The 23,297-nt window shown below is 47.2% G+C and overlaps 1 protein-coding gene across 2 annotated transcripts in view; it reads left to right on the forward strand.

The window, feature by feature from the left end:
* Nucleotides 1-15,386: 15,386 nt before the first annotated feature.
* LOC149340970 (alkylglycerol monooxygenase-like) overlaps nt 15,387-23,297 on the forward strand; it is a 44,394-nt gene continuing 36,483 nt past the window's right edge. For both annotated transcript variants that reach the window (XM_089549907.1, XM_089549908.1), the window contains exon 1: nt 15,387-15,525. In XM_089549907.1, coding sequence (XP_089406033.1) covers nt 15,415-15,525 — 111 coding nt within the window. In that variant the 5' untranslated portion in view covers nt 15,387-15,414. The remainder of the gene's footprint in view (nt 15,526-23,297) is intronic.

A 23,297-nucleotide genomic window follows, 5' to 3' on the forward strand; every position in this document is an offset into this window, starting at 1 on the left:
TACAGTACAGGCTCTGAAACACGAAGCAGCTGTCAAGTGGAGTGCGATTGGACGAGGTCCATCAGCTTCACAAGAAAGCCAACACTGGCATCAATTTCTCGCGCGCTTCATGACACATGATTGAAGGCGAATCATTTTTCACAGCAGCTATTTTTAATGAAACTCATACCTCTTCTCTTTAATGAATACTCTTTAATGAAGCTCATACCTTCTTAAATTTGTTTTGTGTTCTGTGCATGATAGTGTTGTATGTGTCGAATAACTCACTGGACAACCAGCGCTATCACTGAATAAACAATGCAATCATTTGTCACTCTTCTAATGTCGCATTTTCGCGCTGTAAAAATGCAAGTTTAGACGCATGTGCCAATCCGCTGCCAGACGCACTCTTCGCAATGCGCCTCCCGTGCCTGATGTTCGGTTTTTGAAGCGATAGCTGCACTAGGCCACGTAAAGCCAAGGTCGCCGTGCTTTCAGTTTTGACCCTGAAGCGAGCCAGAAGTGGTTGTGCGACATGTGACATCATCGCATGCGTGACATGACGTGATCCACGTGGCTGATGACGTCATAACTTGTGAATATAAGGAGGAGCGCGTAGCGCCCCCAGGCCATATGCAGCGCGAAGGAAGACGACGAACACCCCGCCGCAGCAGCTTGTCGAGCTACGAAGTTACAACATGAAATATGCTGAATAGAGAGATTTACCAAGCTTAACATGTGAAGCTATCGTGTCTTACTAGGTTTAACTGGAGCTAAACCACCAGCAATTTTTTGCCCTGCAGGCGCAGATGCAGGCGCATGATGGAGGCGCATGCATCTTGCATGATTCTCTTGCATATTTATTCTTGCACTATGCTCACTTCTTTAGTTTACGCTTGCTTATGGCGTAGTGTAGGCAACAGCACCTAGTATGACAATGTTCGTGTTGTGGAGAATAATGGTATGCTAAAGGGAAAAAAATACACAAGATATGGGAACCGTGCGGCATAGCACAAGCACCTGTTATTTCTTGCTGTACAGTGGAACTTACATCAAATGCAAAACTTAACCACGTGCACACAAAGATAAGGTCACTAACATAGCTAATGCTGCTATATACCCATTCACTGTCAAAAATGTGATTCTCATCAAGCACCAGAGTAGATAAATAAATGACACCAGTGTCCACGCTAAGTGCGAAGTGGAATTTATTCTTGAAAAATGACAACGCCATCTAATGCCAGTCGTCTGTATCAACCATTCCTATCACTATTTCACAGCAACCACACATATTCACATGCGAAACCTTATAACCCTTCCGATGTTGAAAATGCATATCAATCTCCGCCAGCAGTATCCACACAACAGTGATGAACATCCACGTACACAGTATCGCCATAAAAACATAGTTCACGTGAATCCTTGCCGAACAACAGAGAGCAAACAGCAACTGGTTTGAAAGTAATGATCTAAATATCTAAATGAGATATGATATATGGGTGACAGTAAAGTGATAAGCGCTTTCATAAAGCGGCATGAAGCTCTCTTGAGAGCAAAAGTCACTCTGAAGTTATGAAACCAAAGTCCATCAGAGACAATGCGGGGTGAACACGAGGTTCTAGAGCATGCTTCACTGATATATTGGCATTCATTCTCGTGGCGTTTTAGTATGCGTCATACAGATTTGAATGTTACGTCGAGTACTACCGTAATGTACAATTTATATAATATTTACCAATATGCATCCACAACTACCTAAGCTACAGAGAGGACGATTTCATAGTTTATGAATAGGGTTCCGTGTTTTCGCCATTCATTTTGCTTCAAGTTCGAGGTTATGTATTGGGTTCACTCTTTCCATTTGATTCGATGTTTTTTAGGTGTCTAATTTCAATGCCGGAGAGAAACTGGTGTTTATCGGGGCGTGTGTTGTAAAGGCACTGTAAGATTACTGGAGCAAATATAACCTACCTGACATTACAGATCTTTATTGAACACTTATCAAACACTCGACCCAATGAATTAATGCACTATATAGTGAAAACAACAACTGAAATACTACGATTTCAGAAACGTAAAATTAGTACTCAAACTCACTGATAAAAAACGGACATGCACGTTGCGAGAGTTTTGTCAGCCTTCGGAGCACGCTCCTTGCGGCTCAAAAAACGCAGGATAGAAAACGCACTCTCTACGTTTGTGCTTGAAACGATGATGGCAAGAAAATCAAGGTAAGCTTTTGACAAGGCTGGCGATTATTTGCTGTGCGTTCTGCAAAAGCTACCAAATCAAACTTCAGCAGATGGAACTTTATACAGTGAACATTCTAAAGGACCTCTTTGAAAGAGGGTAGGTCAGCAGAGCTCACTACAGGCGAAAACAATCCACTGAAGCCTTTTATGCTGTCATTAGTTCCTGCTTCTTGGGTGTGTACGCAACCTGCACTTGATGCCAGAAGTCATTCGCCGAGAAATGAAAGCTCGTCGGATTGTTCCTGTTTATAGCGGCTCCCCACTTTGAACCTCGAGCGAGTGTTCGCGGAAGCTACACACACATTTCTCTCGGACGTCATAGCTCATCGTGTCAACGATTATGTCGGTCTTCGCGCCAAACGCTTGCTGTTCAGGAAAGCATTCATTAGCGAGGGTGGACTCTAGAAGAAAGAACCGTGATTGAGTGCACGTGGAGGACAAACACATCCCTAGACTCCGGGGATTACAGTGCTGTGATTGGCCGTACGTTCTCAGCCATGTAATTACACTTCGCACAAAGTACAGCCATCGGTTCGGGGTTAGCGAGTACAGCCCGCACCTTCTCGAGCGCACCACCTTTAGCTATGCCGTTCACGAGCTGTTTAATTGCTCTCGAGTAAGCAAGACCATCAGTGAGTTCTTCAAAAAAAAAAAAATAGAGCACTAGCGCGCGGGAATCACAATGGCAACTTTCGAACTGGGAATCCGAGAGACGTGCAGGCGAGTGAAATTCGCGGCGTACCTCTCTGGAGACTTTAAGCATTGATCGTAGACGAACGACGAACTCTTGCACAGCACTGAAAGATGGCACCTTAAGTGCAACGCGACAACATTACTAGTTCGCGAGTCTTTTTCTGCATACACGATGTAGAGTCTGAGTCTATCGCTGACACTTCGTGAAGAGTGTTGTCACAATTCGTGAGTACCTTCTGGAGTAGAAGGTATGTGGTAGTGGTATCGCACTGCTTTAAAAGGCGCACGTCGGCAAGCACTTTTGTTTTTAGAAAGTAGAATCCGGCTCGGAAAACGTGAAAAGCAAAGCAACAGCCGACCTCCGAGACATTTCAGGGGTTTCATCTATCGACACCGATACCCGAAGATCGGTGACAGGGTCAGTCTCCACTTACTTCGCGTACACTACCGGAAAGTACTTCTGTTGAGTTGATCAGATGCTGACAGCATTCTTACGGCAGGGCAGTGAATGCGGGAGAGCTGCCCGTTGAACCGTCAGCTTGATGCAGCACCGCACCAGCTTGGCACTGACTATGACAAAATTCGTGAGTGATGCTCTCGCCAGTCTTGCATTTCTCCGCAAACCTGGTGACTATCTGGGCAAGTGTCATCTGAGCTGGTGATCCTGAAGCAATCGAACAGGAAACATGACTACAATAGTACTTCTTATCAAGATACAACAGAGTCTTAAATGCTTTAAAGATATTAATATGCATCTTGTACAAGCATCACAGATGCATCCACGCAGATCGTTTTACGGCGGATCGGATTTGATTGCTGCCTAACATCCAACCTCACAACTCGCGGTGAGTACAGCACGACTGGCGATCGCGGCGTCGGCGTTCTACAAGCAGAGCTTAGCGCTCGAGGGTGCGGTCACGGTTGGCACAATAGTATAATTCGTAGTGGCTCAGGAGAGTGTTCAGAACATCGGACATTCTGCACATTCTACACAAAGTACTTCCGCCAGGGTGTTTTACGAGTTCGTGTCATCGTGAAATGGGGCGAGTGACACTAGCTGACGCAGCGAAGGATCCTCATGCGGCACGGTCGAACGTGTCGACGTCATACCACGCGACTTTCGGTTGGGTGCGCGGCACTTTCTCTTCCAGCACGCAAGACGCGTTGTAGTCTTCAAACATGCCTTCCTCGGCATTAGTTCCCCAGTTCTTAATAAAGTACCCGACGTAAGAAATCGAAGAAATGTTGAAGAAATGTAGAGGAACTTAGATGAGATAGCGCTGCGACGAAAAAAGTTTGCGAATTCATGAAGGGCACAAAGCGCTCACTCGGGAGTGCCGCGCAACTTAGGCGAGATTGTGAACCTCCAAGGAACAAGAGAGGAGGCGCGCGTTAATCCCAACAGCGACGCTGCTTTTGCCCACAGTCGAGGCAAGCCAATCGGCTGCCTGAAAACATGCCTCAGAAATGGCGCGAATGAACCGGTTGGGCACTGCTGTCCGCGGCGCCATATAGTTGGGTACAACTCAAGAACGAAGCGGCAGATGACCCTCAAAGAAGGCCCTCCAGCCAATGGCATATACAAATGTTCATGACACCACGGTTCATCCGATTAAGCGGTGGTGAATCCCCTTACCTCCGATGTCATGTGAATTGCTCGAGCCATAGGCTAGAGGGCTTCGTTTGAGGGACATCTGCCGCTTCGTTCTTGAGTTGTACCTTATTAAAGCGGTAAAAACCTGGCAGAGGAAGCGAACTTTTGAACGACCCCGAAATGGCCGGGATAGTACGAGAAAGTGGAGATAGCGGCGCGCAGACTTCGGCTTCGTATCGCCATTCTCGATCGGTTTCTTGCCGCGCGGAAGCATAAAACGTCCGTTGCTTTGAATTTCTATGTGGCGTTGGAGTTCGGCGTTTCCAATAGGGAAGATGGAATGTATGCAAACATGCCAAAATTTTATTTTTATACAACCGACTTTTTCACAATTTTTTTTCATATTAAGAGCCACGTCCCTCGCAAGAGGAAGCGAAATGAGGCTATCTCACAAGAATAGTACACACCTGGCTCAACCCGAGGCTTTTTTCAGTTGTGAATGTCGAGCAGATTTTACATGCTCACCCAGACGACTGCTGGTGTGATGAGGGTCCTCAGAGATACTTAGTCGACAGTACTTGCAAACAAGGCGCTTTTTCACATCTTCACATAAAACTTAAAAATCTTGAAATTCCTGGACATAGTCCTCCATCATTTCCCGCTCTCTGCCCATGCAGACGAGAGCCAAACTCTCGTCTGACCTGATGCGGTCATAAATTGGACTGGTGCTTGTTGGGGCTGGCCTTCCGGACGCCGAAGAAAAGAAGAAAACGCCGAAGGGTTCGTTCTCCTCAACTGGAAATAGCCGAGGGCTTTGCGAGGGGATCTTGTCCTGGGTATTCCGTTATCCTCTTCCTGTTTCCTGGAAACTTATGCCTGACCTAAATACTTGAAAAGTGAAAGGGGCCTTTTTATATGGTGATAAAGCGAGGTGTGTCACCAGCCTGCCGTTTAAGTGCTTCATAATGTGTAAAGAAATTGTACAGCTCTGTCGAGGAAATGGCCTCTAGAACATCTCTCGCCCAACGCAGCACTTGCATTAGAAATAGACAATGCCATCAGGAGCGCACCCAATGAAAGGGCACTGCCGTGAAGTGCCCTTTCATGCTTCTCAGGATTTGAACAAGGGATGGATAAATGTGTGATGTAACCTTTGCATGAGAAGCATTTTCCCAGATACTCGAAGTGAGGGAGCCCTTTTGATATCTGAGCCACTGTGGAGGATGCCGAGTGGCAGAGTATATTTGACTCGTGTCACTTTCTGTTTGACATGTATTTCACACGCATGCCTCCGAATGTCTTCCAGCCTTCTGCATGAGCTTTAGCTTGGTGCCTAGGCAGCTCCAGCGAAGTAGGTGGGCATGGATACCAGGCCTTCTCAGCTACATCGTCGAAAGAAACACAAACAGAAGAGTGAGAATTGTTAAATGGTTCCGAAAGATCTCTAGGGGTCTCAGAAATTGCATAAAAATAAAATTACAAATGAAGCAAGGTGTGTTGCTGGGCGAGTTGGTTGAGGTACATCATGTGAAAAAAAAAAAAACAGCGCTTGCAGACAAAGGAACAGTACGAGAAGGACATACAACTGCGCTGTTGTGTGCCCTTCTCGTTCTGGTCCTTTGTCTGCAAGCGCTGTTTTTTCTCAAGATATAGATGAAAAACTCCTCAGCAAAGACTCAAGGTGCCTAAACTGCCTGCTTCCATGGTGAGTAAAAATTATAATTGCGCACAAATACAATAGCTGCTTAAAGGGGCTGGCAAGGGAAATCTCTGAAAAAAATAATTTGTCTTCATCAGAGATATGTGAAGCTTCAGAAATGTAAACCAATAAGCTATGCCCCAGCATTCCCAAGATGAAGACAATCGAATTCCCCTTCTCTGCTTCTGTCGGCACGTGTTTCGACGCATGTCGTCAAAAGTGAAGGAAAGGCCAGACGGGCAGAGTCATATGTCAGCACATGTTCAGTAGTGGGCTTCTTGCCAGGATGTCTGCGGAAGCGAAAGCCCCTAAGGTCCTTGCGCGGAAACTAATTTATGGTGCCCGATAGCCGCGATGGATTTTCAAACAAAAATTCAGAGGGCACTTAAGGCTGCTTACGTGCTGTGAAGGCGAAAGCATGTACGCGTCATCGTGAGCGTTCGACATCGACGCAGGTTGCGCACTGAGAGATGAAACGAATGCGCGCCTCCGAACGCTGATTCTACAAAGAGGGGGAAATAACTTTTATTGCCCAACAAATGCATTCCCCCTACCCGCTCGGCCCTATAGGCCTCGGAGGCAGGAGGCACCGCTTTAGATGCTGGCCGGGAGGTCTTGTGTCCCGGCGGCCTCTTCCAGCCAAATGAACGAGGTGGATTCTACAAAAGCTGAAAACACTCTGACACCTATGGAGAGCTAGCCTCCAACCTGAGAGACGTAAGATATATGCAACGAGAAATCGTATTGCCGTGAATCTTTGTAGTGTTTCTATGTCCATTCGTCAAAGCGTCCAACACGCCGCTTTAATGCTTTGTTGGTGATGCAAGACACGCATAGATTTATCTCGATTAATTGCAACCAGGCAGAGCTGATTCTACGTTGTTTCAGAATGTTCTAGTAACTTCCCAAGCTTTCCAAACTTCCCAAACTGGCAGCGCCTGCAGCGCGCATTCCAAGTCGGCTACAGCTCGCCGCCAGGGGAGAAGTACGGCGCTGCCACCGCGCGGCCAAACTTGAGCTTGGGAAAGACGGGCGCGCTGTCGCTCGTGGAGAGAAACTAAAGAAAAAAAATAAAAATTGGCTGATGGGGGACACTTCTCAAGACTCATGCACGGCTATCAGTATCTATGAGCCGTTCTATAGGTTACGGTATGCCTTTACTGAAGTCCATTTGATGCTTACAATTACTTTCGACGACGTGATGGCGAGTGAATTTTTTTTCCCGCTGTCTTATTTCAGCATGAACCTGCAAAACTCGCTGATAAATTACTCGGTTCTTTCATAGTTGCTACCTTCGGATGCCGCATGCGAGATACAACACTGCACCTGTCATTTTGCATCCCTAACACGGTACACCACTTTTGAGCTACAAGTTTTATGAGAGCGAACCGAATATTCTCACATTAATGAAGCGAAAGCATCTGTTAAGAACTAATATAGATGAGAGGAGTAGTACGCCTGGTTTCGCAGAGCTTAAAAGTTCATCTGCGTCCCTACCAAGCGAGTGAGTTATGTGTCAGTGCACGGAACTCGCATGTCCCATACTTATTTACCAAGCCTTTCAGTCGATAAGCATGCTTGGTCGAGCAGGAACATTTTCTTCAAGAAGGTCGCAACATATATAAAAGAAAGCACATACGGGGTGATTTTTTTCACTATTAGAGATTTTATTTTAAAAACTGCGAGAGTCCCGGCGGTGCTGTAATTTTATTCAAGATGAACAGTATATAGATGGCTTAAATGGATCATTAATTGGACGATTAATGAACTTAAATTAACTGACAATCTTTTTGTAATATATTTCAGGCGGCAAGGATATATTGCAATATTGGTGAAAACAGCGCGAAAGAAGAAGCCCGAAGGCGAAACGAGGAAGTGGCGCTGTTTTCACCAATATCAGAATGGACCAACTAGCCCAGCAAAAAGTTCTGCTAGATATATTGCAAAATTGATGGCCATGAACATCGTTTGCAGCTCAGCTCCTACAGGACACCTTGACTGTTAGCCATGCAGATCATCGAACAACAGCGTGTCATTCGCAAATAAATGGCCTATAATGGAACGGCTACGCAAAACGTTGCCGGAGATGATTTCGATGTACGTCGATGTTGGCATAAAACGTGGGACAGGATCCTGCCGTACGTCACTTTCGCGTACAGTACCGCGACTCAGGAAACCAGCCACTTTACCCGGCCGTTCCGTCTCGCCTATGGCAGGGAGTTCCGCATGATGTTGGACGCGATGCTCCCGTGTCGGGAGGAAGCGCTCCCACGAAACTCAGGCCATTTCGTGGAACAAGCAGAGCAAGCCCGCCAGGTGGCCTGCTTGCATATTAAACAGCAGCAATCCGCCGATGCCCGGCACTATAACCTCTGGCACTATAACCTCCGGCCTTTCAAAAACAATTAAAAAATTTTCTACTAAGTTCAACCTAGTGTACATTCTTTAGTGCTTTGGTTTGTGTGTTTTTTTCTAATTATAACATGTTTATTTGATGTTTTCACTAGTATCCAGTGCCTGCTGCTGTAACATGCTTATTGCTATATAGTTGCCTTATTTTTTGCTGTCGTCTACGTCATATATAATAGCTTATAGCGGTCGGGACCCTTAAACCAATTTTGTTGGGTGCCTGAAGTTGTGTGTTTGTATTTAATGTTTTATGCTAAATAAATACTTTCTACTTTCTTAAAAGACAAGTGCACTACGAACTGGACGACCAGGTTTACTCAGACTTTCCTTACACGCATACCCTTGCTCAGACTTTCGTCTGAGTAAGGGCTATTCACGCCGTGTTCATGCCCAACAATTGTGGACAAAAGTATTTCAGGACAGCGAAAAGTTTATGAGCGCAGTTTTTTTTTTTCATATATTGTAAGCTTTCGCTATAAAAATCAATATATCCGCAGATCTCCCGTCGGGAGTCTTGCATTTTTGCTATTAACTTTTTTTTCTGTCGTAAAAAGCATTTTTCATTGATTTTCTTTGGCAGCCTTAACCACTAGATGCGAGCGATGGAATTACTATAAAATAAGGATTTTGCTAGATGTTGGAAGACAGAACCATTACCGCCAATATTTCTATACCAGTATCGTACAGTTTTTTAATTTTCAAAAATTTTGTCCACAACGTTGGACAGGTAACACCTACCCGCAAGTGCAGAATTATACGTCTCCGCCTCCGAACTAGCACGGATTGCATATTTCAGCTCGCCCCTATTTTTCTATCTCTTTCTTTTTACTTCTTTACTTGTACATATATATAGCTCGTTTCGAATCGAGATCACGCTTTCCTTTCGCCGGGGGAATAATGCCACGTGCCTAGAGCCGTGCGGCCGCCGCGCTTAGCCGGAACGACGAAGAAGCGGCGGTTGACGCGTGAGGAGCGCTCGGGCTAGACCCGGCTCGGTGTTTAAATACAGACCTCGAATTTGGGTTCTCCCCTAAGCCTTCCCGCACGGTTGCTTGGGTCCTGACAATACATATAAAAAAGCCTGTACAGGGGAATTTTTTTAACCTTTACAGTTTTTATTTGAAAAACTGCGAGATATACGTCGGTACGGCCTTTTGAGCTGGATTTTACGGCGAGGCGGGCATTATGTACGGCGTTGTTCAAAATATGTGCGAACACGGCTCAGTGTGGCCGCGCTCTGCGGAGCGCCAGCGCATCCGTCGCGGCCGCGCATCGAAGCGAAGCGGCGTAAGCGCGCTTCGATCACGGAGACAGCCGAGGTTCGGTTCATTCCGAAGCCGAACAAACCCCTTAAACTGGATAATCTAAGACCGATATCGCTGACCTCGTGTTTGGGGAAGCTCATAGAGAGGGTCATCAACACGAGACTGAGTAGATACTTAGAAGAAAACAACCTCCTACCTAATACTCAATTCGGCTTTCGCCCTCACCTATCGACACAGGACGCCCTTTTGTACCTGCACAAAGACCTCCTTGAGACACCTCCCAAATCACAGACAAGGGCCATCCTGGCACTTGATTTGAAAGGAGCGTTCGATAACGTTCTACATAAAAACATCCTGCAAAGCCTCGCCGATACCAACTGTGGCGCAAGAACCTACAACTATATCAAAAGCTTCTTATCAGCCAGGCAAGCCACTATAAACTTCGGTGGAATAAAATCAGATCCCATCACTCTAGGCCCGAGGGGAACTCCGCAAGGGGTGGTACTGTCACCACTCTTGTTCAATTTGGCTATGAGAAAGTGACGAAGACACTAAGCATCAAATTTCGGTTATGTTTTTGTCTGGTTGACAAAAACATAACCGAAATTTGATACTTAGTGTCTTCATCACTTATTTGAGTTGTTTAATAGCCGATAAAAAGTTCGTGTAGATGTGGGCTTCTCTTATCCAGCGCCACATGGCGACAATTACAGACAGGCTGCTTTATTTCACTCCACCGTCTCTCATGCTTCCACCTCACCTTTCCTCCTGATTGTAACACCTGTGGCGTGCCCAGATCCACACTTTTCCTCTACCTTTGGGAATGTCCTTCCCAAATCCCACTCATTCTTCCTGGGAGGCTGCTTTGCGGACCGCTCAGCCCGCCGGCCAGAAATGGCTGGTGGATCGGGCTTTACGTGAAGCACAAGCCCGTGGACTCCTGGACCAGTAGGGGACCACCCTGGAAGATTTTTTTTTGTGTGTGTAATAAAGTTGTTTCCATCCATCCACCAAGCATCACTCAGGAGATACATGCTCTCAATATGAAAATAAGGAAACGCATGCAGATACACTGGGCGCAAGATGCTCAGAATGTGGACCAGAGGAAAGCAGACGTCCTTACACACCAAGCCCCAAATACGAATGCCTTCCTCACTCGCCTTCTTTTAGAGCGCAGCTCTTTGGCGCCTATTTCTGCGTTTCGCGGCATCGCCGTCGCCGTGGCCGTCACCGTTCGTTGTAACAAGCAGTGGACACCTTAGTCGCGCTGCGAAACCAATGGAGCGGGAGCTTGGAAAGCAGAGGGTAAAATTGGTCAATTGGTTTTTGAGGAAAGGAAATGGCGCAGTATCTGTCTCACACATCTCGGTGGACACCTGAACCAGAGGGAAGGCGCACAACTGCCCTCTTGGAACAGTGGACACCTCAATCGTGCTTTAAGCTCCGTGACCGTAGTGACAGATGTGCGCTGCATGCGTTGGCATTGACAACGTTGTGCCAGAAACGCGGCGCTGAAGCCATAGGCCGTCGGCGTTCGTTCTGTTCATTGGTGTTGAGAACGTTTTACATTCCGATTTTTTTAAGTAAAGGTAGTGCGCATAACTGGCTCCCTGGGTCAGTGGGTGGTGGTGGTGGTGAAAACATTTATTCAGAAGGGACAGGAGGTGTTTGGATCAGCCCGTAAGGGAACGATCCTTACAAACACTAGTTTGGGACCCCAGTGGCGGTAGCCGCCGCCCAGGCGCGCCCGACTAATGGCGAATTCGAGTGGGAGAGCAGGAGCACTAGAGAGCACTTCAAAAGTGCTCTCAGACAAGCGGACGCCCTCCAGTGGGAGAGCAGGAGTAGAATCACTTTCTTCCAATGGTAGAGGAGGGGGGCTTTCCCTGCGCTGAGAGCAGTCGGGAGCAGTCCCGGCTGCTCTCTCTTGTAAAGCGAGTGTAGAGGAAGTCACATGGCATAAATATCCGCGCTATTTTTTTTTCCTTCTCTCTTGTTGGCGACACGGTGCGGTTCGGGTGTTCATCGCGATGACAGAATTACTGCTCCATTTCCTGTCCTCAAAAAACGTTGCGTTCAAAGGGCAAGGCATCGCGCCGAACGGGTGGTGGCGTTCCTACCTTCCTGTTAGGTGCGGCTCGGGTGTCCACCTAGATGGCAGAGAATTACTGCGTAATTTCCTTTCCTCAAAAAGCGTCGCGTTCAAAGGACGAGGCATCACGCCGAACGGGTGGCGGCGTTCCGCGGACTGCCTGGCAGCGCTACAACACGCTGTTGCGTTCCACTCCTAAAGGCGAAGCTTAAGCGTTATTAATTAGCAGTTTATTAGTATTTAGTAATTAGTCAGTCATTACACACTAATCAGTAATTTGTCATTACTTCGTCATGAATTATGTGTGACGTAACATCACCAGTGTCACATACGCAAAGTGGTGCTGAAAACGCTTTCGCCTCTACGCACTTCGGACAGTTTCGAACGCGCTGCATATACATTCTTGTCAGACCTGCGTCTCGTCGTGTCCGCGCGCGCTTCGCATTATGCCCGTAAACATTTCATGCTTACTCTACTCTCGGTTACGGGAGAGGCAGAGTTTTTTTATGTCCCAAGAGCAAACATTTGAACTATAATTTAGGTTTTATTTCCGATTTTTCGTGTAATTTCTGTACCAGTCCTTGGAACAGTCAATGACTGCTCAGTTAAGAAATTACCGAACCCAACTTTCCCGTCCAGCGCTTCGTGGTAGATAAAAGCACATGGGCGTCGCAACTCGTAGCACTTCACATGCGCGCAGTTCTAATATCGGGGGAGCGGAGGTGCGGTTAAGAGAGCGCGCATTTGGCTCGCACAGGTAATGCGATTAGGAATTTGTTACTGAAGCATTTCAATACTAGTCGTGCGAATATGCTAAAGTATTGTGAGCGCTCTGGATGCATGGAATTACTCGCGTTGCTCAGGCTACTGTTCCGTCACATGCAGCATTTAAGAATAGATCAACACGCACAAACTAACCTTCTGCCAGCGGTGAAGTGTTATCCTGAATCAGAGACAACAAAATCCGTTGGACCTCTCCCGTATCCATGTCTGAGAATCGCTGCTAGCGTCAAAAGGGCTAAAGGAGGCAATTCGTGGTGCTGCGGGAACAAGGGCATGCAAGCCACAATCGCGTATGTCCAAAACACGTGGTTTTTCACAGCGCGCTGGCCTCCTCGGCTTGCAACTGCCGCCACTGCGGGCAGGCGGAGAATGCTGGGAAGAGAAGTGCGGTCACGTGGTCGTGGCGCACTGCTCTCGACTTTCGGAGAGCGTTCCCGTGGGAGGGCAGTCACCCCCTTGCTCGGCGTGCTACTGTACTGCTCCGCACTGCTCGGCGCCTCTGCTCTCGTCCCGCCAACCGAATGCGCCATAAGGCTTGTTGGGCCTGTAAGTCGTGGCAGCCGAGCAGGGTCGCCTACCAGTCCTCCCGGGTTGGGTTGGGGATGGGGAAAATGGCCGGGTTGGAGGGGCAGGCCCACACCATGTGATATGTGTCCGAAGACACCGCACTACAGTGCGGGCAGTTGCCGCTAAAGAGGGGTCGAAATGTGTTAGGGCTGCCGTGCACAGCAATATATTGGTGAAGAGGCGGAGAAGGAGCCGCTCATCCGCCTTCTTGAGGCCTTTACATGGGATAGGGTAAAGGCGATGGCTATCTTGATAGTAGGTTGTGATATCTTTGAACGTATAGACCGGATTAAAATCGGGTTCCGGATCAGGTGGGGAGGAGAAAACAGCCCGGTGAGAGAGCGCGCGGGCGGCTGCGTCTGCTGCCTCGTTTCCTGCCAACCCCTGATGAGCAGGGGCCCATATAAGGTAACGGTGTGCGGGGTCCGTATCCCGTACGCAATTTTGGTATATTCGATAGGCTAGGAAGGGAGTGCAGCCTTGTTCGACGTTCCGACAGGCCCCTCGCGAGTCGGTGATTATGTATTTTGAATTGGAATGTGAGACCCCGAGAGCAATCGCGACCTCTTCTGCTTGCGTTGCACTGCGGGCTCTGAAAGTGAGGCCGTTAACCGTGTTGCTGTTGTGAACTACCGCGGCCGTGTACCATCCCCCGTGGTGAGGGCCGGAGGCGTCCACGTAGTATACACCTGTTTTGTTGCCATAATATCGGATTAAGAAGTAACGTGATCGTCAGCAATTTCTTTATCCCCTTTACGCTTTCCCCATCTTGTCGTCCTCTATAAGGAGAAGTACACGTGTCCTAATTCCCCTGTGCACTTACCTCCTCCCTCATCCCTTAACAAGATTAGAGAAGATATCCCTTAAAGGATAAGGGCTTGGACGGCCTTTTCCCCCGTCGTTGACGCGTCGATGGGGCTCTCAGGAACATGCAGTGCCCAGCAGGTGTCCTAAATTACCCACGCTGGACGCTAAGGTGGATCTTCGCCACCTTTTGTGGATGTGCCCAGGAAAGCAGGACCCAAGACGACGACGATTACTGGAAGTTGGACTTCCGGACACCAAGGAGGAACACCTTTCCCTTGCCTAACCGACAACGCTAAGAGCAGGAGCCTGCTCAGGTTTCTGGAAGAGAACATCCTCCGCGATCTACCTTAGCTTATCGACAGCCTCTTTTTATGCCACATGGCTAGTCATTTAATTACAAAAAAAAAAATTGTGGATGTCAAGAGAGCCTACGACAGTGTTATTCAAGATTTATGGGACAAGCTGGGCACATCGGATCCCAGCATCCGTGCATCCGTCCGTCCGTCCGTCCGTCCGTCCGTCCATCCCATGCATCATCCAACCTATCCCTCCCTCCCCACACTCACGCACGCATGCACGCGCGCACGCGCCACACGCCCACACACACGCACCCCCTCGCGAAGGCGCACACGCGCACGCACACACGTACGCGCGCTCTGTGTGTGTGCGCGCGCGCAAACACACCCGCACACGCACACGCACGCACGCACGCACGCACGCACGCACGCAGCAGCACTCGGTGATGCTTTGGGATTACGTAATTCGAGAACTAAGCGGCAAAAACACATCAAAGCGCTCGCTCACGCCAATAGCGTCGACCAATATTTATGACGCTGCGGTTTATCTCTCGTTAATCGCGTGTCGGGCTAGCGTCTAGCTTTACAAGGGATTAAGAACGCATTAATCGCGACGTCATGAATTTAGGTCGATGCAGTTGGCTGGAGGGCCTCCTTTGATGGGTATTGGCTGCTTCATTCTTGAGTTGTATCCGGTTATAGTTAGTCACCTGTGTAAACAAGCGTATTAACTTACCGCAACAGTTTTGTGCGCCTTTAGCAACTTTCTGCAATCCAGCGGGCTGTTTCTACGCTTGTGGCCGCATCACGTCGCTGTTTCCCGTAAGGCCAATGCCAGCCAGTTGCGAGATTGCTACGACTGGCGGAAAAGACGGAAGACGCCCTTGGCGATTGGCAGCGCTCCCAAGCGTAGTCCGCTGGCGATATAAAAAGAAGCGGCGCTTCGGCAAAGCACGGCAGTAGGAGCACGACGACGCAATGGAGGTGGTGCGCGAAACAGTGAAGGGGGTTGGCCGCCTCGTCTATATTGTTAGCCCAAATGAAACGACTTTCGAGAAACTTGAGGATGTTCCGGACTATATATCACAGGTAAGCGCCAAAGCAGCGTTTTCCGCTCGTCTTAGCAAAAAACTCTTAGGCGATCTTAAGTGGATTGTTTGAATACGTTAGCAGCCAAACGTTTGTTGTATCCGGAGTTGACACACTATAGTGATTATATCCGAGGCGGTGCACTCAGGTTTGTTATATCCGAGGTCAACGTGCTAACTTCGTTACGTCAGAGGTCTAGACACAGAAGTTTGTTATATCCGAGGTGACATACTTACGTTCGGTATATCCGAGGTTAACACACTAAAGCTCGTTATATTCGAAGTTGGCACACGAAGGGCCGTTGTATCCGAGGTGGCATACTGAGGTTCGTCATATCCGAGGTATAAGAAGTAAGTTCGTATATAGGTAGTACACTAATTTCGTTCGTAGCCCGTTGGGTGGGTTGCCACCTATCACTGGATGCTGACAAACGGCGCTCGCCATTTCCGCCTTCACTCTATCTTCTAATGGCACCTCATTGATAAGTGATGAGAGAGAAAAACCAGCATCGAAGTCACATATTTCAGCGTGCATATCTCTGGCACGTACGGTTTTGGCACGCAGCTTTGTCTGGAATGATACAGGAGCCGGGCTGCTTATGGCTTTTGGGGGCTTAGCGTCCCAAAGCGACTCAGGCTATGAAAGACGCCGCAGTGGATGACTCCGGATAATTTATGCCACCTGGGGTTCTTTAACGTGCACTCACATCGCACAGTACACGGGTCTGTGATTTTAACCTCCATCGAAATGTGGCTGCTGGGGCCGGGATGAAACCCGCGTTTTTCAGGTCAGTAATCGCGAGTTTACTTTTTGTGTATTTCATAGCACAGTGGAAAGCAGTTATAAGGCCGCAATTATACCGAACGCTCGCTTATTACGAACGAGGCTGAAGCTACTATCAAAGTATGTTGTCAGGGCTATAACGTTCTGTCTCAGAAAAAACGGACAACCGTGGTCGCACCCACTCGCTTAAAACGAACGAGAAGGCGCCTTAAATTCTCTTGCCTCTGCGGTCGAAAAACGTGCGCTTCCAGCCAGCGTGCACGACACCGAAGAGCGTTTCCCAGCCACCGTTACACCCCCCCCCCCCCCCTTCGAGAAAAAAAAAAAACTGACAGGACGATTATGAAATCTGGTGCCAAAAAGCTTCGATAGCAGTTGGATTTACCGTCGATTATTACTTTGCTGCTCTTGCTCGTCACTGATACTTCACACTTGTGTCAAAAGTTTTGTGGAGGGCGGAGTCGGATGGAGCTTCTGAAGAGGGGAGGTGAGTCGAGGGTGGCGGCATTTTCGCCGAGTGAGCCTGGCACCACTATCGCAGCAAAAGGCCGCACTGGAAATGCATTTAAGCGCCGCCCAACCGCGTTCCGACTTGATTACAAGGTAAATCAATGCGTCCGCGAGTGCCCTCTATAGGCAAAGCGTCTAAAGGCCGCCGTATGATCGTTTTCGTGGCGTATGCGGATGCGTCCTTGTGACGCTGCGCACGTGCGCGTGCGGCCAGGTGGCGGAAGACGTGTTGCACCATCAGTTAGCTGCTTGCCACCGAGCTGCATGATTCCAACGTTTTGACTGGTGCGCCCGGCACTGCCGCTTGTCTAATGACGTGCGGCGGCATGCGTCGTAGTAAAACACGCAGATATCTTGCGGTATAAACAAGCAGCATTCCTTGCGGCGCAGTCGTGACACCCGCTGCATCAATGTTGTTTAGCTGTAAGAGTTTTCGGCGAAGATGGAACGGCGAACGGCTGCGATGGCCATAGATCTCGGCGCGGCTGACCCTGGCGTCCGCGAATGAATTCACTGCAACAAACTTTACGGCAAAATTCACGGTAGGCAAACTTTAACATCTCAAACAGAGTCCTTAGAAACAAAACATCTCTGCTCTTTCTATTCCCGGAAGTGATAGAAGGCATCACAATGCGATCGCCAACGACATCTAGATCGATCGACAGCTATGAGCAGCCCATATGCAACCGTTCTCACAGTGGTCCGGGATTTTTGCCCCCTAATAACTGGAGTGCCGCCTTCGAAATTTACGCTGTCCCCAAGCGTGCGATAACGAGTTCAGAACGACAACGCGATTCTTATCGCGAATTCTCGAGACCAAGGACACTGACTAGATCAAGCTAGGTTAGCAGTACCTATTCATAGCAATCGTCCGCAACTGCAACCGGGAAATTGAAATTGATTTCTGAAATAGAAACGATCGGGGGGCACAAAAATATTTTGTACTGGTTATAAATAACTAGCTCCGCGTGTGTGTGCGTGATACGAATCCAAATAGACATCAGAAAAGAATAACTTTCCCAATAATTTCCAGTGTATGAGATCAGTTGTAACTGCAGCGTTTCAGCATTTCACAGAAGTGCGACAGTGCATACTGATTTCTTCTTCTCATGGTTTATAGTCTATTATAAATATGAAAATAGAAATACCACAGCGTAGCTGCAAAAAGGCCAAGCTACACATCACTGATCTGAAGTATACGACTTAGTTCTGCACAGTGACAGCAGGCCTGCGCTTCCGATATGTTTGCAACCGCACCAAGGTGGGCTTGCAGGCTTCGCAAGGGTGAATTCAGAGCTGAAAAACGGGAATCAGAAAGGAAAAGCTGTATGATAACTCAAGGGCAGTGCCATTCTTTTTAAGATCATACCGAAATAGAACTAAGCACTAAGAAAATAATATTTGTGCAGCCTCAGGAAGCAGTGCAGAGTACATTAAACATGCTCTGACAGCCGGCATAGGTATGCATTCAGATATCAGGGAAGACATGGCCAACCTTCCTGAAGCTCTGGTTTTTAAGGTAATGATGGCAATGGTAACGCATCAGCAGCAGACATGATCAAAAGAAGTCCAGAACACTGGCGGCGCAGAAATCCCAGAAATCAAATTTTTATAGCTTAGAACATAGGAACATATAGTCTTTGTCAAAAGTAACCAGGCTGCATGGTTTTGCTTCTCCGTTGTATATTTAAGCTCTTATGCCAGCCCTCAAGCTCTAAATCTCTGTATGCTAAGGAGAACCCCTCTCCTCACCTTCAAAGAACTTTTCGACCTCAGCGAAAGCCGTAAAGGCTCTACTGTACAAATGAGAAGCGAACTATGCAGCCTGATTACTTTTGACCAAGACTCTACATGTAGGAACGTCAATAAACTCATCCATACAGGTTCTGTGCGTAAAGGTCATTAGGCGCGGTTGCATCGGCTATGACCTATTTGTTTTTAATAGAAGAACACTTGCCATACGAAACCAGTTACGCGCCAATATGTTTGCTGTTTCTGAGTTAAAGCAAGTTTCAGAGGCGGGCTCCTATAGCAAAGCACAGGTACAGGAAGTACTGGATAAGCTGTGACTGCCGGACTGAAACCTTTTTTACTCACGAATGAAATTAAATAATGGTACGGTACAATGAAAGTATGAAATACCCTTTCCTACAGGAGAACACCAGTTTCCGATACAGCTCCTGCCAGCGGCGATGTATTCACGCCATTTTATTCGGCTACTTTTCATGGCAAAACAAAACGTACAGTGCGCAAATCTGCTCAAGGTATAATGAATGAATTTATTTGAATATCATAGAAAATGTTGGAAATATTGGTTGTCAACCTTTTTCACAACGTCCAGTTGTGAAATGTCGCTTGACAAATTATGTGTACTGCTACGTTCACAACTCTTTCCCGGGCTACCTAGTTATGTCTCTCTCTGTGCGTGTCCGCTCGCTTACTTCCTCCTGATCGGTTTCTTCTGACGACCTTGGACACGCAATTCTGTATTCATGCCCTCGATTTATTTGTGCCGTACATATTCAACAATTCAGTGTCATGTCTCTTAGTACTCAGGTTGAAATCATTACGATGTTATTCGGCACATAATGCCCAGTATTCCTGCCTTCACGTTTTTCAGTGCTCCAGCGATGCTTACGCACTTTTATCTGGTTGTCCGGCAGAGCCAAGCTGCATGTTTAAAGCTTTCCACTTGTTTTGGTAGGCTTTTCCTCTGATTGCATATGAGTAGACTTATCTTTATTGCACATCTTATCGTAGCAGCTGAACACGATTGTTCGCTAGGATGATTCTGTACCAGGAACCTTGCCGAAGGAGTGCCATTTCGAATCATGGTACCTAGTCTATTGCAAAATGATGAACCTGTAATTGAAAAAAAAAAATGCAACATACGCCGCTTTAGGTGCACGTTTGCTAGGCATCAATGTGTAAATGTAGTCTTCACTGACACACGTACGAGCTCTCGCAAAGGGTTCTCCGGTTAGAGTGTGGCGAGCGAACATAATTAGACTACACGTGTCTTTCGGATGTGGTCTACACACGAGGAAAAGAAGTGAGCCACCAATGTTAAGTTATACCGAGGCATATATTTGGTATCTGTTTCGGTGCCTTAATAGGCCTTGGACGCGGTCTTTCCGGCGTTTGCTTTCTGAGAAAAATCGGCGGACGTTTTTCGGCATTCATTTATTTCTGGAAAACCGGTGTTTTTCGTCTAGTTGCCCGGTGTTTATCGCCGAAAATAATTCTCAAAGTTTAGAAGCGCGCCGACAAAAGCCCTGAGTTGTAGGCTTGTTGGCCTTGCTTATCGAAAAGCATTACCATGCTTGTGTTAACAGCGCCGGGGTGTCAAACCGGAGCCGAAATCTGGAACGGAACTTTTTAAGCCATTTTAGAACTGAACCTGAACCGGAAGGAATTGGAGGAACTGTTCCGACCTGGTTCGGTGCAAAGTTCTGTCTTACTTTGGCTGCTAACTTACTTTCATTGTTTCTTCTTTTTTACTGAATCACATGTTGCAAAACAGTCTTCTCACTAACTTCAAAAGCGCCACTGCTCAGGGCAAACTTCAGAACCATTTCACAAGATTGTCGCTCATAAAAATTTAAAAAGAACAAGGGAAAGCATATTGCAACAGCGCGTGCGAACACTCCATCAATATTCGTTATCGGACTAGCTTCATCCTGAACTCGGGCGGCCGCTGCACTGCGCGGTGCCGCCGCCTTTGGAAAAAGTTGAACCATTCGAGAGCTTTCCTACGCAATGAAGTAAGAGCGTTAAATTCGGAAGTTCAAATAAATAAATAAATAAATAAATAAATATTATACACATATTCAACTCAAAAATGAAACGATGAATCTGCTCCAGAAAAAGTTCCGCGAATCAATTTCACTTGTCTATTATCTGCACGTCGTAGTGAGTCGCATGACATCTGGATGCCAGCCGTGTGCAATGCAACGCTAGCAGGTGCAGTTTGGTTGGCCGAGACGTGAGAATGATACGTCGATGCTGTTGGTGGGAAGGCTTCCAAGAGAAGCAGCTTCCAGGTCCGTTCTTGAGTTGTATCTGACCTTAACACAAAGATAGTTCCTGGAGTCGATTTTCCTTTACGTTTTCTGTTGCTTTTGTCCCTAGCTATGTGTGCTTCTTTCATTTTCCTTGTGAAGTTAAACAATACCAGGAATGAGGATCCGATTTTCAAATGTACGTGCTGGATGGAGCACGGAACTGAGTGGGATTATTTGTTGAAGAATTAATTACACGAACTGTACTTGGTGAGCTAACGTGTCGGCGCTTACTAGCAAGGCGCAAAAAAAAAGTAATTCGCATCAGTCATGGTTGTTTCGATAAGCCTAAACAGTCGACCAAGATGGCACTGAAATTTATAAGTGTCATACTGAGGAAAAACTGCAGTGGGCTAAAATAAGAAAGAGAAAAGCCAGCGAGGCGGGGGGATATGGGCTAGCTTGGAGAGTCAACATGGAGAATCAATCAATGAAGTCAAAAAATAAACAAGAAAATGTAAAATGTAGTATTCGTTCCAGCGCCAATCATGAGGAGCGGACCACTTACAAATCACACGGTCCCTCAAACTGCCCCGGTTTTCTTTATCCGAAAGTAAAAAAAAACAAAGCCATTTTCACCGTCATAACCACGGCACGTAGATTGTGCGCAGGCGTCATTGGTGGTTCAAGGTCGAAATGCCTTCCCGGTTTGCGACCGGTGCGGTGATAGACGCGTGCCTAATTTGCGGGACACGACCAGTTTGTCAAGGAAGCGCTCAAGTGGGTGCGTATCCTCTCTAGCTTCCCGGAAAGGCTGATAAACCGCAGCTGGAGGCGCTGCCGCTTTCTTAGCCCATTCACATCATTCTCTGCTCCGGGATGTGATGATACTTGCCAGAACAGGGCGAGCCCACCAGTCAAGCTGGATTGTTTATGTGCGAATTGTAAACAACACATCTGATTTCAAGCAAGCCAGAGGTTTTTTGAAGATTCTAATGTAATGCTTTTTTTTTAATGTTGCCACGTCATTTCTGATGTCCAATTTCGAAGATCCTCCTGGCCCATTGCACATTGTACTGCTGCGAGTAATAATAGAGTACCAGACAGGAGACGATTATAATCATAACCTTAATGAAATTCCGTTTCTTTATGCCTGCTCAGAACAACCTATGTTTACGATACTGAAAACTGCAGAAATCAGTAAATAAATTTGACAGTCAGCAATTTATGCGACTGACTTCAAGGTCAAGGCCAAGAGACCAACAAGGTCAAAGTTAAATGACCTTCAAGGTTAAGGTCAAGTGACAAACAAGGTCACTTCAAAGGATTAGCGGCGACAACCCCATGGAAGAGGTTTCAGTGTTGCCTCCTGCCACAAAAACACCAGGAAGCGTGGCGCATGGTGGGAGATCGGGTGGCAGCGTAGTTTTTATTTTTATAAATTTTTATTTTCCTGTTTGTCTGCATTTGCGCCTTGTTAAAATTGGGCAGGTGGTAAGGGACTCCTGACGGGCACAAGCCGTACGTAGGAGTGTACAGGTGTATAAAGACTGTTTGTTTGATTGCCTTTACATCGCCATAATATTTCCGAGTAAACTGCGAAATACCATGACGCCTAGAAAAGAGACAGGAGGGTGGGCCCGGCAGAGGTAACAAACGCAGCATTTCTAAATTGTTACAATTTTTTTACTGTCTAACTCATCCAAGCATAAGCTGATTGGTAGCAGCTTTCCTTTCTGCTTGGCTGTGCAGTGAGCTGGCCTCCAGCTCCAAGCGGCAGTATAAGGTATATAATAAAACTATGGGGGCGCTTAAGTCACCTGAAGAGTGTAAAGGCGATATCATTTAGATTTCACATTTGTAGCAGATTCTGTTGCAAGCTCCATTTGTGTTTGCGTTAGTTTTTGCAATTGTCGATCCGTCAACGTCTATATTCGGACTGCTAGCTTCAGTGCTTCCGCTATGCTCTGACGGTTCCGACATTTGCATATATTACTTTTTACAGATTTTGATTTTAATTCTCCATTTAGGTTTCTACCTAGAAACTAAATTGCTCACAACCTGATGGGTGCGTTGTTGTGTGACGAGACAAGGTCACGTGACGTCTCTCTCTCTTGACCAATCAGGGTGGCCCATTAGGGCAGGTTGTGATGATGTCACGAAATCACGTGACATCGTTCGACCAATCAGCAAATTTTGCAACACCGGACATTGCCGGAGTTTTGGTGCACAACTCAAATACGTACTATCGAATTAAAAGCCTGGTACTCGTGAAACGAACGAGGAACCTCCGAGTGAACACCGCAACCTGCCTTTCCTGAGCTTGACGCAGACACGCCAAACCTTTCGACGTGGAACCGAAGGGACTTGACCAGCACGGTGAGTGCACTTATCGTCTTTACAAAGCTCTATTTTGACACTGCTCGGAACATGCTTGCGAAATCACTGACCTGCCTGCTTATGTGCTGTCTGCATCAA

Source organism: Amblyomma mixtum, chromosome 6 (assembly GCF_055824585.1).
Source record: "Amblyomma mixtum isolate Tamu chromosome 6, ASM5582458v1, whole genome shotgun sequence".
NCBI lineage: Eukaryota > Metazoa > Arthropoda > Arachnida > Ixodida > Ixodidae > Amblyomma > Amblyomma mixtum.